This window comes from Mobula birostris, chromosome 5 (genome assembly GCF_030028105.1).
Source record: "Mobula birostris isolate sMobBir1 chromosome 5, sMobBir1.hap1, whole genome shotgun sequence".
Classification (NCBI taxonomy): Eukaryota; Metazoa; Chordata; class Chondrichthyes; order Myliobatiformes; family Myliobatidae; genus Mobula; species Mobula birostris.
The window spans coordinates 116639647-116654731 of NC_092374.1; the positions used below are offsets into that span (position 1 = coordinate 116639647).

Genomic DNA, 15085 nt, shown 5'->3' on the forward strand with positions numbered 1-15085 from the left:
TCACCGACAGGGTTCAATTCCTGCAGCTGTCTGTAAGGAGATTGGTGACTGTTTGGATTTCCTCTGTGTGCTCAGGTTTCCTCCCACATTCCAAAGACATAAGGTAGGGTTAGGGTTAACGAGTTGTGGGTATGCTCTGTTGGCGACAATGTGCTTGTTTTTAAAGCAAGGCGACAAATTGCATTGTATGTTTCAATGTTTAGATGTATATAAAGCTAAAAAAGCCAATCTTTAACCTAGATAGTTTTAGCTTCAATACGGCTTGGACCAGTTCTTGGTTACATAACAAAATTTGCAGGCAAGTTGAGAGACAGCATTTGGGAAACACTTAGTCCAATATAATTAGGTAAGTGTTGGTAGGCAGAGGTTAGATGACCAGACTAGCAGTACATCCAAAGACCTCAATTCAAATCCCACTTTAACAGTTGTGGAATTTAACTTCAGCTGATGACCAAATGTTTAAAAACAAGAGCCATTAATACGGCAATTATAACCATGTACTGGAAATGTGAAACTTTTAAAAAGCAAAGGTAAAAGCAGACGTTCAATCATAATTATTCATTGAATACTGGCATTCCAGTGATGTTTTTTTGAAATCATGGAACTCAGGTGGTTACAAAGAACAAAGTTGAATATATCAGGAGTGGAGTAAAGTGAATTATTCTATTAGATTAAACAATTCAGAAGGAAGAAAACACCCACACTAGCTTGATGCCCCTAATTGCTTGCATTACCCCTGCATCATAATATATTATCCCTGTAATCTGATGAGAAAACCAAATGGACCATTATGTAATAAATTTCTGGGACTACAAATTGTTTGAATAGTCTGTACAAAGTTTCTCAGTCGTTCAGTTGTGTATATTTTCCCTGCGGTATATGATTTACAATTTCAAAGGTTGATACCTAATGACAACCATCAACACTTTTTGCAATTAAAATTCAAGGTAACCTGCTGATGCTGCTAAAATGCTTTATTAGAAACTCACCTTCATATCCTTTGGGGTGTAACCATGCCACAAGAAATTGTTTGATTTAATAGGCTCAATCCTAATATTGCTGACACGATTTCCATCTCGAGCAAAGTCTGTCACAGCTGTCACAAACAGAGTACTTCTTGCACAACTCCCAGCCATACAAGGCATCCATATTAAATCCACCTGGCATGAGGAGAGTGCTACGTTTAGGAGTGAAGAAATCTGACTGTCTGGAAATACAACAGCAAATGAAATCATTAAAAAGATATCGAACATGTGTCATTTTTCATAGATACAGAGAATCAGCTCATAACATGGAGAAAGTTAATTCTGAGATGTTATCATTCCTAATTTGAGAGACAAATGTAAAATTCCGATTCAGCATAGGAACAGAGACATCAGACCTAAATTTGTTCTTGGTAATTGTTTCTTCATTTTCATATGTATATTGATGATGGCTAAAAGTGTCATGAATCACAATAATTGTCAGTATTCATCTCCAACAAGAGGAAATTATAGGAACTGTAAATACCACTACAGTGTCATACATTTTAGCTCTTATTTCTGTAATCTGAGTGCAGTAGAAGAAATATATGTATGCATTTTGACATTTTTAAAGCAATAACTGCATAAAGGAACACTGTTTCTGAAAGCACAAAAGTGCACTGAACAGCAACAGTTTGTTTAGAGTAGACCATGAGTGTTTCATCCTGCTCAAGCTGTTTATCCCATTCTGCTGGTTGCTCCTCATAAACCTTAAGGCTCACCTTTCTCAGGTTAATTAGATTTCTTCAAAATGAACCAATGGACTCCACTTCAAGAATTACTTGTGGCAGAAGATTCCATTCTGATACCCTCCTGTGCTGGACAAAATGTCTTTCGTATGAAGTCTTTGCTTTAGATTGTTTGACATATTGTGCTCTTTTTACAGTGCCATTCACCCTAATCTGTTCCAAGCTCCAGAATTAGAATCAAATACATTATCGCCGATATACAGTGTGACATTTGCTGTCCTGCAGCAGCAGTAAAGTACAAAGACACACAAAAAATAAATAGTGTGAAGAAAGGAATAACAAGTTGGTGTTCATGGATTTAGGGAACATTCATAAATCTGATGGTGGAGGGGAAAAAAAATCATTGAGTGTGGGTCTTCAGGCTCCTGTATCTCATCTCTGATGATAGTAATGAGAAAAAAGCACGTCCTAAAAGATCATATCTTTCTAAATCTGTGAAATGAGCTTTCCAACATTGAATATACAGCAATTGTTCTTTTGAGCGAATAGAATTTCTAGCATGTCAATGCAACTCCCTACCGCCTCTAATCCATTTAGAGTAATAGAAAAGTACAGCACAGAAACGGGCCCTTGGGCCCATCTAGTCCATACAAACCATTTAAACTGCCTACTCCCATTAACCTGCACGGGGACCATAGCCCTGCGTACACCTACCATCCATGTACCTCTCCAAGCTTCTCTTAAACTTTGAAATTCAGCTCATATGCATTGGCAGATCATTCCACACTCTCATGGCCCTCTGAGTGAAGAAGTTTCCCTCATGTTCCCCTCAAATGTTCCACTTTTCACTCTTAACCCATGACCCCTAGTTGTAGGCCCATCCAATAGGGCCAAGAGAAAGTGGAGTAATGTACCAAAAAATTGCAAAGACATTTAGGTTTATATACAGTCCTCCCATAAATTGCTGAATGCTTTGGAACTTTCTGTCTATAATAGCTGATAGGCTTTCAGCTTTACACTATTTCACACTGGATTTTCAGCCTTTTTTGGTGAAGGAGTGGGTGAACTACATTTATTGCCAAGACATGTTTTGCTTGTATGAATAGTCATGGATCCAGTTTTGTGTCAACTGCTTCTAAATCTTTGTATCAGAGCCCAGCTAATCATCCACTTGGCAATTCACTCTAAACAATAATACAATCAGTTCTCTAAATTCATCTGCCTAACTTCTTGCAATTTCAGAACAGAAAAGACAGACAGATCATTTATTGTACTTAACGCTCGAGGCACTAGTAGTAGAATTTGAGATCAGTCCAAGTCATAAGGAGTCTTCTAAACTTAATTTCTATTATTGAATCTGGAATTTGACTCAGTGGAGATTATGCAAAATGCTTTGATACAGTGAGATTGCATATTTAGATTTATATAAGCAGCAGCTGGCAAATAGCAATACAGTACTGCAAACTGTAAACTCCAAATGTTCCTCCAGCCTATTTGACATTTAAGATAACAAGTTGTCTTGGTTAGTAGTCCCAGATCAGATAGTAAAACTTATTCACAATTTTGTTTTTGAAAAACACAATTAGATCTGGTATATAACAAGATGGCACAGTAACATAGATCTCAAGTGCTTGGGAATTGGAAGGAAGGGAGAAACTTAAGAAAATTATGAAAACTATGGATATGGTACAGAGCAAATTGTTGGGCACATTTACTGACAACCCCAAGGTCCTATTAGGCTTCAGTGAAGAGTTTTAAAAGAAAAGGCTGGTGAGATAGTTCATGCTTTGATTGAAATTTTTTGAGATTTCTTGGATATGGGGAAAGCTCTATTTGGTTGGAAAATTGCAAATGAGATTCCTTTATTCAAAACGTGATGGACACTGAAAGCAGAAATTGTTGGCCAAGAAGCCTCTGTTATTAAATAACAATTAATAACATCTGTTATTAAAATTCTAGAAGCTGAAGTTATAAAAGTCGAGCACCTTGAAACATTCACAGTAATCAGGCAAAGTCAGCGAGTGCTTGGGAAGAAAAAATCTTGTCTGATCACTTTGTTGGATGTGTTTGAAGAAGTAATGGATAAAGGAGAATTTATACTTAATTTTCCAGAAGGCCTTTGATATTGGACCACATCAAAGGTGATTGTGATAAAGAAAAGCGTATGGTTGAGAAAGTGACTTACTAGCCTGGAAAGAAGATCAGCTAACTAATAGGAAACCAAGATGTAATGAGTGGCATGCTGAGGCCTCACCTTCTCACAAGTTATTGGATGAAGGCACCAAAGATACGGTTACTAATGAGACAAAGCAACACACACAAAATGCTGGAGGAACTCAGCAGGCTAGGCAGAATCAATGGAAAAAAGTACACCAGCATCTGCAGATTCTCCCTTGTTTGTTACTAATGAGACAAAGATGGGTAGAGGACAAAAGGGGATTACCAAGGAGATGAATGGATTAAGTGCATGGATAAAGTTTATTTAATAGGGTATAAGGAAAAATGTGCAGTTGATTCCTTTGGTCAGAAAACTATGAAATAAAGTTGCAAAGAAACTCTGGTTAGGCCATATCTGAAGTATCGCATACAGTTCTCGTCACCCCACAAAAGGAAGGATGTTGAGGTTTGGAAAGGGTGCAGAAGAGGTTTACAGCATGCTGCCTGGTTGAGACAGCATGTGCTATCATGAGAGGCTGGATAAACTTGGGTTGTTTTCTCTAGAGTGCCGGAGGCTGAGGGGAAATCTAGCAGAGATTTACAAGATTATGAGAGGCATAGATAGAGTGGACAGAGAGTATCTGTTTCCCAAAGTTGAAGTGTCTAATACCAGAAGACATACATTGAAAGTGAGAGGCAGATAATTCAAAGGGAAGTGAGGAGTAAGTTTTTTACTCAGAGAGTCGTAGATGCCTGGAAAATGCTGCCTGATAGGGTGGTAGAGCCAAATACATTGAAGGCTTTTAAGAGACGTTTGGGTGGGCACTTGGATGTAAGGAAGTTAGAGGTATATGGACATGGTGTAGGTAGGAGAGATGAGTTTTTGCGTGTTTTTTGATTTGCTTTTTAGCTGGTTCAGCAAATCACTGTGGGCCAAATAGCCTGTTCCTGTGCTGTATTGTCCTATGCTCTAACTAAAAACATGTTATCTAATTGAACACAAAGGACTTGCACAAAAGCACAGCAAGTAAGAAGGTAAGCCAGGTGGTATGTTACCTCCCATGTGCCAGGGTCAGGGACATCTCAGATCATGTCCACAGCATTTTAGAGAGAAAGGAAGAGCAGCCAGACGTCTTGGTACAAATTGGTACCAATGACATAGGAGGGAAAAGCAATGAGGTCCTGAAGAGAGAATTTAGGCAGCTAGGCAGAAAGCTGAGAAGCAGGACCTCCCGGGTAGTAATGTCTGGATGGCTGCCTATGCTATGTGCTAGTGAGAGTAGAAACAGGATGATTTGACAGATAAATGCGTGGCTGAGAAGCTGGTGCCAGGGACAGGGCTTCGGGTTTTTGGATCACTGGGATCTCTTCTGGGGGAGGTATGATCTATTCAAAAGTGACAGGTTGCACCTGAACCAGAGGGGGACCAATATACTTGCAGGCAGGTTTGTTAAAGCTGTTGGGGAAGGTCTGAACTAATTTGGCAGGGGGGTGGCAACTGGAATGAAGAGATTCAGGATAGGACAGATGGTAAAAAAGCAAAGATAGCGTGCAGTCAAACTGTCAGGAAGGCCAGGCAGATGATAGGACAAAATTACAGCCTGCAGGGTGAGTATCAGTGCAATAGGGATGAACAATCAAAAAGGGTCGCAAATACAGCACTCAAAGTGTTGTACCTCAGTATATGGAGTATAAGAAATAAGGTCAATTATCTTGCTGCACTCTTATATTTTGTCAGGTATGATGTTGTGGCCATCACTGAATCATGGCTGAAGGATGATTGTAGTTGGGAGCTGAATGTCCAAGGTTACACATTGTATCAGAGTGGTATGAAGGTAGGCAGAGGGGATGGTGTGGCTCTGCTGGTAAAGAATGGCATCAAATCAGTGGAAAGATGTGACATAGGATCAGGAAATGTTGAATCCATGTGGATTGAGTTAAGAAACTGCAAGTGTAAAAGGACCAGGACCATGATGGCAGTTATATAAGGCCTCCCAGCAATAACTAGGATGTGGACCACAGATTATTACAGGAAATTGAAAAGCATGTCAAAAGGGTGATGTTATGATAGTCATGGGAGATTTCAACATGCAGGTTGATTTGGAAAATCAGGTTGGTAATGGATCTCAAGGGAGTGAGTCTTTTGAATGCCTATGAGATTGCTTTTTAGAGCAATTTGTCATTGAGCCGACGAGGGGATCAGCTATCCTGGATTGGGTGTTATGTAATGAAGCAGCAGCGGTTATGGAGCTTAAGCTAAAAAGAGCCCTTAGGAGCCAGTGATCACAATATGATTAAGTTCAACTTGAAATTTGATAGGGAACAAGTAAAGTCTAATGTAGAGGTATTTTAGTTCAGAAATGGAAATTACAGTGGTATGAGAGAGGAGTTGGCCAAAGTAAATTGGAAGGAGATGCTGGCAGGGATGACAGGACAGCAGCAATGGTGTGAGTTTCTGTAAAAAATGAGGAAGCCGCAGGACAGATGTATTCCAAAAACAAAGAAGTACTCAAATGGCAAAATAGTACAACCATGGCTGACAAGGGAAGTCATAGCTAATGTAAAAACAATACAACAAAGCAAAAATTAGTGAGAAGATAGAGGATTGAGAAACCTTTAAAAATCTGCAGAAACCAACTAAAATAATCATTAGAAGGGACAAGATGAAATACGAAAGCAAGCTAGCAAACAATATCAACATGGATAGTAGAAGCTTTATCAAATGTGCAAAATATAAAAGAGAGATGAGAGTGGATATAGGACGATATAGGACTGCTAGAAAATGTGGCCAGAGAAATAGTAACAGGAGACAAGGAGGTGGCGGGTCAACTAAATGAGTATTTTGCATCCATCTTCATTGTGGAAAACACTAGCAGTGTGCCAGATGTTGTAGTGTGTGATGGAAGAGAATTGAGTGCAGTTCCTATTACAAGGGAGAAGCTGTTCAAAAAGCTGAAAGACCTAAGGGTACATAAGTCACCTGAACCAGATGAACTGCACCACTACACCTTAGGGTTCTGAAAGAGGTAGCCACAGAGATTGTGGAGGCATTAGCAATGATCTTTCAGAAATCATTGGACTCTGGAATGGTGCCAGAGGACTGAAAAATTGCAAATGTCACTCCACTCTTTTAGAAAAGAGCACGGCAGCAGAAAGGAAACTATACACCAATTAGCCTGATATCAGTGGTTGGGAAGATGTTGGAGTCATTTGTTAAGGATGAAGTGATGGAGTACTTGGTGACATAGGACAAGATAGGTCAAAGCCAGCATGGTTTCCTTAAGGGAAAATCTTGCCCGATGAACCTGTTGGAATTCTTTGAGGAGATTACAAGTCAGACAGATAAAGGGGATGCAGTGGATGCTGTATAATTGAACTTTCATAAGACTTTTGACAAGGTGCCATACATAAGGCTGCTTACCAGGTTAGGAGCCCATGGTATTACAGGAAAGTTACTGGCATGGTTAGAACATTGGCTAATTGGTAGGAGGCAGTGAGGGGGAATAAAAGGATCTTTGTCTGTTTGGCTGCCAGTGACTAGTGGTGTTCCGCAGGGGTCAGTGTTGGGACCGTTGCTTTTTATGTTGTATATCAATGATTTAAATTATTGAATAGATGGCTTTGTTGCCAAGTTTGCAGATGATACGAAGATTGGTGGAGGGACAGGTAGTGTTGAGGAGACAGGTAGGCTGCAGAAGTACTTAAGACAGATTAGGAGAATGGGCAAGAAAATGGCCAATGAAATACAATGTTGGGAAATGCATGGTCATGCACTTTGTTAGCAGAAATAAATGTGCAGACGATTTTCGACATGGAGAGAAAATGCAAATACTTGAGATGCAAAGTGAATTGGGAGTCTTTGTGCAGAACACCCTAAAGGTTAACTTGTAGGTTGATTCGGTGGTAAGGAAGGCAAATGCAATGTTAGCATTCATTTCAAGAGGTCTTTAATACAAGAGTAGGAATATGATGCTGAGGCTTTATAAGGCACTGATGAGGCCTCACCTTGAGTATTGTGAGTAGTTTTGGGTCCCTCACCTATGAAAAGATGTGCTGGCATTGGAGAAGGTGCAGAGGAAGTTCACAAGGATGGTTACGGCAATGAAGGTGTCATCATATGAGGAACGTTTGATGGCTCTGGGTCTGTATTCACTGGAATTCAGAAGGTTGTGGGGGGGGAATCTCATTGAAAGCTTCTGAATGTTGAAAGGCTGAGACAGAGCAGATGTGGAAAGAATGTTTCCCATGGTGGGAGAGTCCAGGACAAGAGAGCACAGCCTCAAAATAGAGGGGCAACTATTTAAAATAGAGATGTGGAGAAATTTCTTTAACCAGAGGGTGGTGAATTTGTGGAATTTGTTACCACAGGCAACTGTGGAGGCCAGGTTGCTGTACTTAAAGAAGAAATTGATAGGTTCCTAATTGGACACGGCATCAAAGGTTATTGGGAGAAGGCTGAGGAATGGGGTTGAGGTGGGGAAAAAAGGATCAGCCATGAATCAGCCCAATAGCCTGATTCTGCTCCTATGTCTTATGGTCTAACAGATTATTATTGTCTATTGATGAATGAATTGAATGCTCAAGTAGGGAGATAGAGCTTCAGTTATATAGGGCATTGGTGAGACTACATCCAGGGTCCATCTGCGTGTGGACTGCATCCGGGCCAGCAACTTTAAATTTCTTTGTTTTATTATTTTGGAAGACCTGCATGGGTCCTGCACGCAAGGGCAATTAGAGAGAAAGCACGGCAGCTCTTCTACTGTCTGAGAAGTTTGCGAAGATACGGCATGACATCTAAGACTCTGATAAATTTCCACAGATGTATGGTGCAGCGTATATTGACTGGCTACATCACTAACTGGTATTGAAACACCAATGGCCTTAAATGGAAAATCCTACAAAAAGTAATTGATACGGCCCAGTCCGGGGAGGTAAAGCCCTTCCCACCATTGAGCACATCTACATGAAACGCTACTGCAGTAAAGCAACATCCATCATCAGGGACCCCCACGGTCCTGGACATGCTCATTTCTCTCTACCTCCATCAGGAAGAAGGTACAGGAGCCTCAGGACTCACACCACCAGGTTCAGGAACAGTTATTACACCTCAACCATCAGACTCCTGAACCAAAGGAATATCTTCACTCAACTTCACTTGCCCCATCATTGAAATGTCCCCACAAACTATGGATTTACTTTCAAGGACTGAGGTCCTTTAACATCTGTCGGACGATGCTGAGGATGTTCTACGAGTCTCTGGTGGCCAGTGCGATCATGTTTGCTGTTGTGTGCTGGGGCAGCAGGCTGAGGGTAACAGACACCAACAAAATCAACAAACTCATTCATAAGGCCAGTGATGTTGCGGGGATGGAACTGGACTCTCTCACGGTGGTGTCTGAAAAGAGGATGCTGTCTAAGTTGCGTGCCATCTTGGACAATGTCTCCCATCCACTACATAATGTACTGGTTGGGCACAGGAGTACATTCAGCTAGAGACTCATTCCACCGAGATGCAACACAGAGCGTCATAGGAAGTCATTCCTGCCTGTGGCCATCAAACTTTACAACTCCTCCCTTGGAGGGTCAGACACCCTGAGCCAATAGGCTGGTCCTGGACTTATTTTCTGGCATAATTTATATATTACTATTTAATTATTTATGGTTTTATTATTATTTAATTTTTTATGGTGCAATTGTAACGAAAGTCAATTTCCCCCAGGATCAATAAAGTATGACTATGACTATGCCTATGACTATCATCAGCACATGTTCTTGATATTTATTGGTTATTTATTTATTATCATTTCTTTCTTTCTTTCTGTATTTGCACAGTTTATTGTCTTTTGCACACTGGGTAAATGCCCAAGTTGGTACAGTCTCTCGTTGATTCTGTCGAGATTATTACTCTGTCATGGATTTATTGAGAATGCCACAAGAAAACAAATCCCAGTGCTGTGTATGGTGACATATATGTAGTTTGATAATAAACTTACTTTGAAATTTATGTATAGTACCAGTCTCTTTACTTAAAGAAGAATGTAGATGTGTTGGAAACAGTTCAGAGTCTTCCCACCTAGAATGGCTGTTTGCCTTCAGAGGAAAGACTGAAGAGACCTGCTGGAGTTTATATGAATGAGAAATAAATGAGTGAAATACACAAGTTTCTAAAAATGGAGAGGATGTTTCATTTCATGGGGTAATGGAGAACAAGGGGATCACTGTTTAAAATATTGAAGAAATGAGATGAGTTCAATTTTTTCTTAGAGGATCACATATATTTGGAATTCTCTCCTTTAAATATTTTAAGTGAGAAAGTTTCTTAATAAGCAGGAGGTGAAGTGTCTGCCAAATGTACAAATATAGGGGTATAGAGGACTATAGTCTGGGTGCAGGTCAATGAGATTAGGCAGTTTAGATGGTTCAGCACAGACTAGATGGGCTTCTGTGCTGTACTTTTCCATGACTCTATGAATGGAGAGTTGATGTTACAATAAGACCAGCTATGACTTGATCCTGAATGACCCCTGTAGAAACATAGGCTTCCTCTAGTTGCCCTGCTTACTTTCAACATTTCAAAATATGCAGGTAGCTTGATTGGTTACTGTAAATTACTCTCATTGTAGATGAATTCTAAGAAGAACCATAGTAGTTGATGGTCATTTGTGAGAGAGAATAAGCTGCAGTAATACGGAGAAATATTAATAAGGAATGGGTACTAATGGCATTGTGCTTTGTGTGTTGGCATGGACTTGGTGGGGTGAATGGCTTTTTTCTGTAATGTATGTACATGAAGTAGCTAATGTTCAAGGTCTGACGGAGATGAAGAACACACCAATCCGAAATGCCTTCCTTTCCAGGAAAATTATATTTTTGCACTTTAGCCCTGATTGCTTGTGCTTGTTGTTCAGCTGTCAAAATACATTTTATTAACGTTGATTCAATAAAATTCAAACTTGTTATGTTCTTTTGATATAAGCTAGTGTGTGGAAACATATTATTGTATTGCAAAAAAAAAAACTTCATCCTTGGCAATCCAATTCTAATATACCCATTCCCAAACTGCTTAGTGATTTATAATAAAATCTTCACATTTACAATAACACTTTAACGTCTCTATTCTGCCTTATACAAACATTTTTCTGCCATTAGATATTTTAGCTGAAACACCCCAGGTCTCTATAACTGATTTTTATAACATGTTTTACACTGGAAAGATCGCCAGAGGGAGAAACAAATGGCCAAAGTAATTTTATCAGTTTAAAGGAATCTGAAATGAATGACTGATTCAGAGATGCACCAGCAGGGGTTATGTAAATGATTACTTGTTCAGTGTCTTGCTCAAATAATTTTACACTCTTTTAAAAATAAATATTCTGGAACTACTCGGCAGGTCAGGCGGCATCTGTGGAGAGTGAAAAAGAATTAATGTATCAGGTCAATGATCTTTCCTCAGAACCCAACAACAAAGGTCATCAACCTGAACAGTTAAACTACTTTTCTCACCAAAGGCTGTCTGATCTTTGGATATTTCCAGAAATGTTATTTTTATTTTTGTTTTCCAAATCTGCTGATTGGTTTTTAACTTTGCAATTAAGGTTACAGAGCAAAAGACCTGCTAAAAAAAAAATACTGGAAATCATCGAGTGCTCTTCTATAAATATTGCTCATTATTTTAACTAGTTGATTTGGTCATGCTTTTCAGACCAATTTATATAAAAGTGTGTTAATTTAGACAGCTGCATGTTGGTAATTTGTAGTCCAGAGCAGAGAGCATTACAGTTTCTTTCTCATTATCAGAGAGATGGACAATACATGTTGATAAATATCACAATATTTTCAAACAGCCTTCGCAATGCAAGTGCAAAGGTAAAGACTGGTTAAATTGGCTTTCATATGTAAGTCAGTAAATCCAATGTAAATTTGTTCACAACATCCTTATGTGGAACATCACATTATTTTCATACAGACTTGGCAATGTAAATATCAAAATAAAGACTGTTTAAATGGGCTTTCATATGGACATCAGCAAATACAAGATAATTTTTTACATCTTTGGAGTATGCAAAAATGCTTTTAACATCTGAATTGTTGAATTAGAGATTACAAGTATTTGATACAGCATATAAATGCATATTTTGTGGATAAAGAAAATCTGTTCAATATATTATTTTGGTATCTTTTTCACATTCAGATAACTCTTTATCATCAAAGGAAATAGGTGAACTATTTTGATAAGGTTAGCACAACGCTTTACAGTACAGCAACCCAGGTTCAATTCTTATCGCTGTCTGTACCGAGTTTGTACATTCACCTTGTAACTGCGAGGGTTTCTTCCAGGTGCTCCGGTTTCCTCCCACAGTCCAAAGATGGACGGGTTGGTAGGTTAATTGGTCATTGTAAATTGTCGCGTGATTAGGTTAGGGTTAAATTGGGGGTCACTGGGCGGCACAGCTTGAAGGGTCAGAAAGGCCTATTCCATGTTCAGCAAATAATTAAGTTTTAAGAAGTGCAGCGTAAAACAAGATCTCATTAATAGGAATAAACAAATGAAGTACAACATGCAAGAATGTTTCAATTCATGAAAAGACTTAACACCAAACAATGAAAGTATGACCAATTTTATCATTTGCTAAACCACAATTTACATAACATCCAATTTGTTGCATTCACTCACAACCTTAATTCTTACCTGAGTCATTGATGGTTAGCTGCAGAGTTAATTTACAATTGTTTAGATTCTGGCTGTTCTCCAGGCAAGGGATAGGAATAGTACTTTTGATCGACAGAGGATGCTCCTTTTCATCTTCAGCTATGTGCAAAGATTCTGGCTCAAACTATGTGAAAGAGATCAATTTCAACCAGCAAACTTTACAACTATAGTAAACAGTTAGTTTTAAAATATTAGCTCACTGGAGAACAAAGTCCACATATCAAATGACATCCCAGTTAATTACTTTCAATTAATTATTGTATAGGGCTACGATGAAAAAATTATTTTCAGTTTTAATCAAAGATCACTATATATTAACACAACCTTGTAATTATAAAGTCTGCCTTTTTTTAAAAAAAAATACCATACAGTAGTTTTTTTATAGTTCTCAAGAACCAAAAGCAGAATTTCTTCTTTGTCTGTGACCATGCATACTGGTAACTCATTACAGTGAATGTGGACAAATGGAATAAAAATCAAGCAGATTCCTTTTTGCCTATGTATGATCTGCATTATTTTCCAGTATTATGGTGGTCAATCCTTCGAACTTGGGTGCTGTTACAGAATAAATTATTGCTGAAAGCATACTATGTCTTTTTTCCCACAATGCTTGCTAATGAACACACCATTTTTAAAGTGCTTTCAAATCTCTTCATGGCTTCTCTCCTCCTCAATCATCAATCCTTATATCTGGCTGTGACATCTATACCCTTGCGATCAGCTGTTAAGGTTCTATGCTCGGATTTCCTCCTCAGCCTCCCTCCTGAATTTTCTAATCTTTAAAATGTTTCTGAAAACCCATTTTTTAATCCACCTTCACATAGAAAATGTTGGAGGAACTAAGCAGGCCAAGCAGTATCTATGAAGAGGAATGAAGAGTCAATGTTACACACTCAAAATGCTGGAAGAACTCAGCAGGTCAAGCAGCATCTGTGGAAAGGAGTAAGTAGTTGACATTTTGGGCCGAGACCCTTCTTCATTTCCAGCATCTACAGACTATCTCATGTTCAAGAGTCAACGTTTCTTGCTTCTGTGAATCTTTTATATTTACTCCATCTTTTAGCCTTCTACCTCATTTATGGGCTGCAATGTTGCTTCGATGGAATGCCTTGGAACACTTAGGTGGTGATGAATCAGCACACAAGAGCGAGAAAGGGCACCAGATTGAGGGGCGTTGTAACTACAACCTTTCATTCAGTGCCAATAAAACTAAAGAACTAATATATACTTCAGGAAGAGGAAAGAGGATGAACAAGTGTCAGTATACATTCGTGGATCGATGGTCGAGAGAGCTAGCTGCTTTAAATTCCTGGGCATTAACACGTTGGATGATCTGTCCTGGGCCCAAAGATAATAAGGAAGGCACGCCAGTATCTTTACTTTCTTGGAAGGTTAAAGAAGTTCGGAATGTCACTGAACACTAACAAACTTCTATCGGTGCACTGTTGAAAGTATCCCAACTGGTTGCATCATAGCCTGGTGTCGCAATTTGAATACCAAAGAACATAGGAATCTCAAGAGAATAGAGGACTCAACCCTCTACATCTCCACCACATCCCTCCTTACCATCAGAAATATATACAGTACTGTGCAGCAGTCTTGGGCACATACATATATGCAGTAGTGAGGGTGCCTGGGACTTCTGAACAATACCATATTTGTCAACGTGGAGTGGACAGCGAGTTTGTAAATCTGGCAGGAGCAAAGCATGTTGGGAATAACGAGGGTCGAGCACTGCAGGAGGGGTGTGGGAAATGTGGCAGAGAAGGAGTGCCAGGGGTAGGGGTGGCGCAGGTGTAGACACACCTAGCCCTGAGACACCAGGGAATTTGATTCCAAACAACTGGTTTATTGATCATTACAGAATGTCTCTCTGGTGCTTCTCACTCCCTCCCCTCTCCCTTCCCCTTTTCCCAACCGTGATTCCCCTTTCCCTGCTCCCTTCCCACTCTCAGTCCACAATAGAGACACACATCAGAATCAGGTTTATCATCACTTACGTATGTCATGAAATTTGTTTTGTTATGGTAGCAGTATAGTGCAATAGATAAAATTACTACAGTACTGTGCAGAAGTCTTAGGCACTCTAGCTAGATACATGAGCCTAAGACTTCTACACAGTGCTGCACATACTTTATACTTTTTATATACTTTATAGGTGCTGCCTCCAAAAGGTAACATTTATCATCAAAGATCTCCACCATCTAGACTATTCCATCTTCTCAAAAGCATCATCAGGCAGGATGTACAAATGCCTGAGGTTCCACACCACAAGATTCAAGGACAGCTACTTCTCTTCAAGCTACATAATCCTAATCACTACCTCAGTATAAAAACACAAGGATCACATTGACCACATTGCGCCTCAGTGGATTTTTTTTTAAAGTTTAACACTGTTTTTTTTGTATTTTATGTTTAATTTACACTTTTCACGTGAATGTTGTATATCCAGCATTATGTGTCAGTGAAAATGTGCAAGTAAGCTTTACATTACAGCTATGTGTACA

The 15085-nt window shown here is 39.3% G+C and overlaps 1 protein-coding gene across 4 annotated transcripts in view; it reads right to left on the reverse strand.

The window, feature by feature from the left end:
- Positions 1-15085, reverse strand: part of LOC140197950 (von Willebrand factor D and EGF domain-containing protein) — a 332457-nt gene that overhangs the window by 239936 nt on the left and 77436 nt on the right. For all 4 annotated transcript variants that reach the window (XM_072258606.1, XM_072258607.1, XM_072258608.1 and 1 more), the window contains 2 exons: positions 12558-12702; positions 990-1207 (listed from right to left, as the gene is read on the reverse strand). In XM_072258606.1, the coding sequence (XP_072114707.1) occupies positions 990-1207; positions 12558-12702 (363 nt within the window). The remainder of the gene's footprint in view (positions 1-989; positions 1208-12557; positions 12703-15085) is intronic.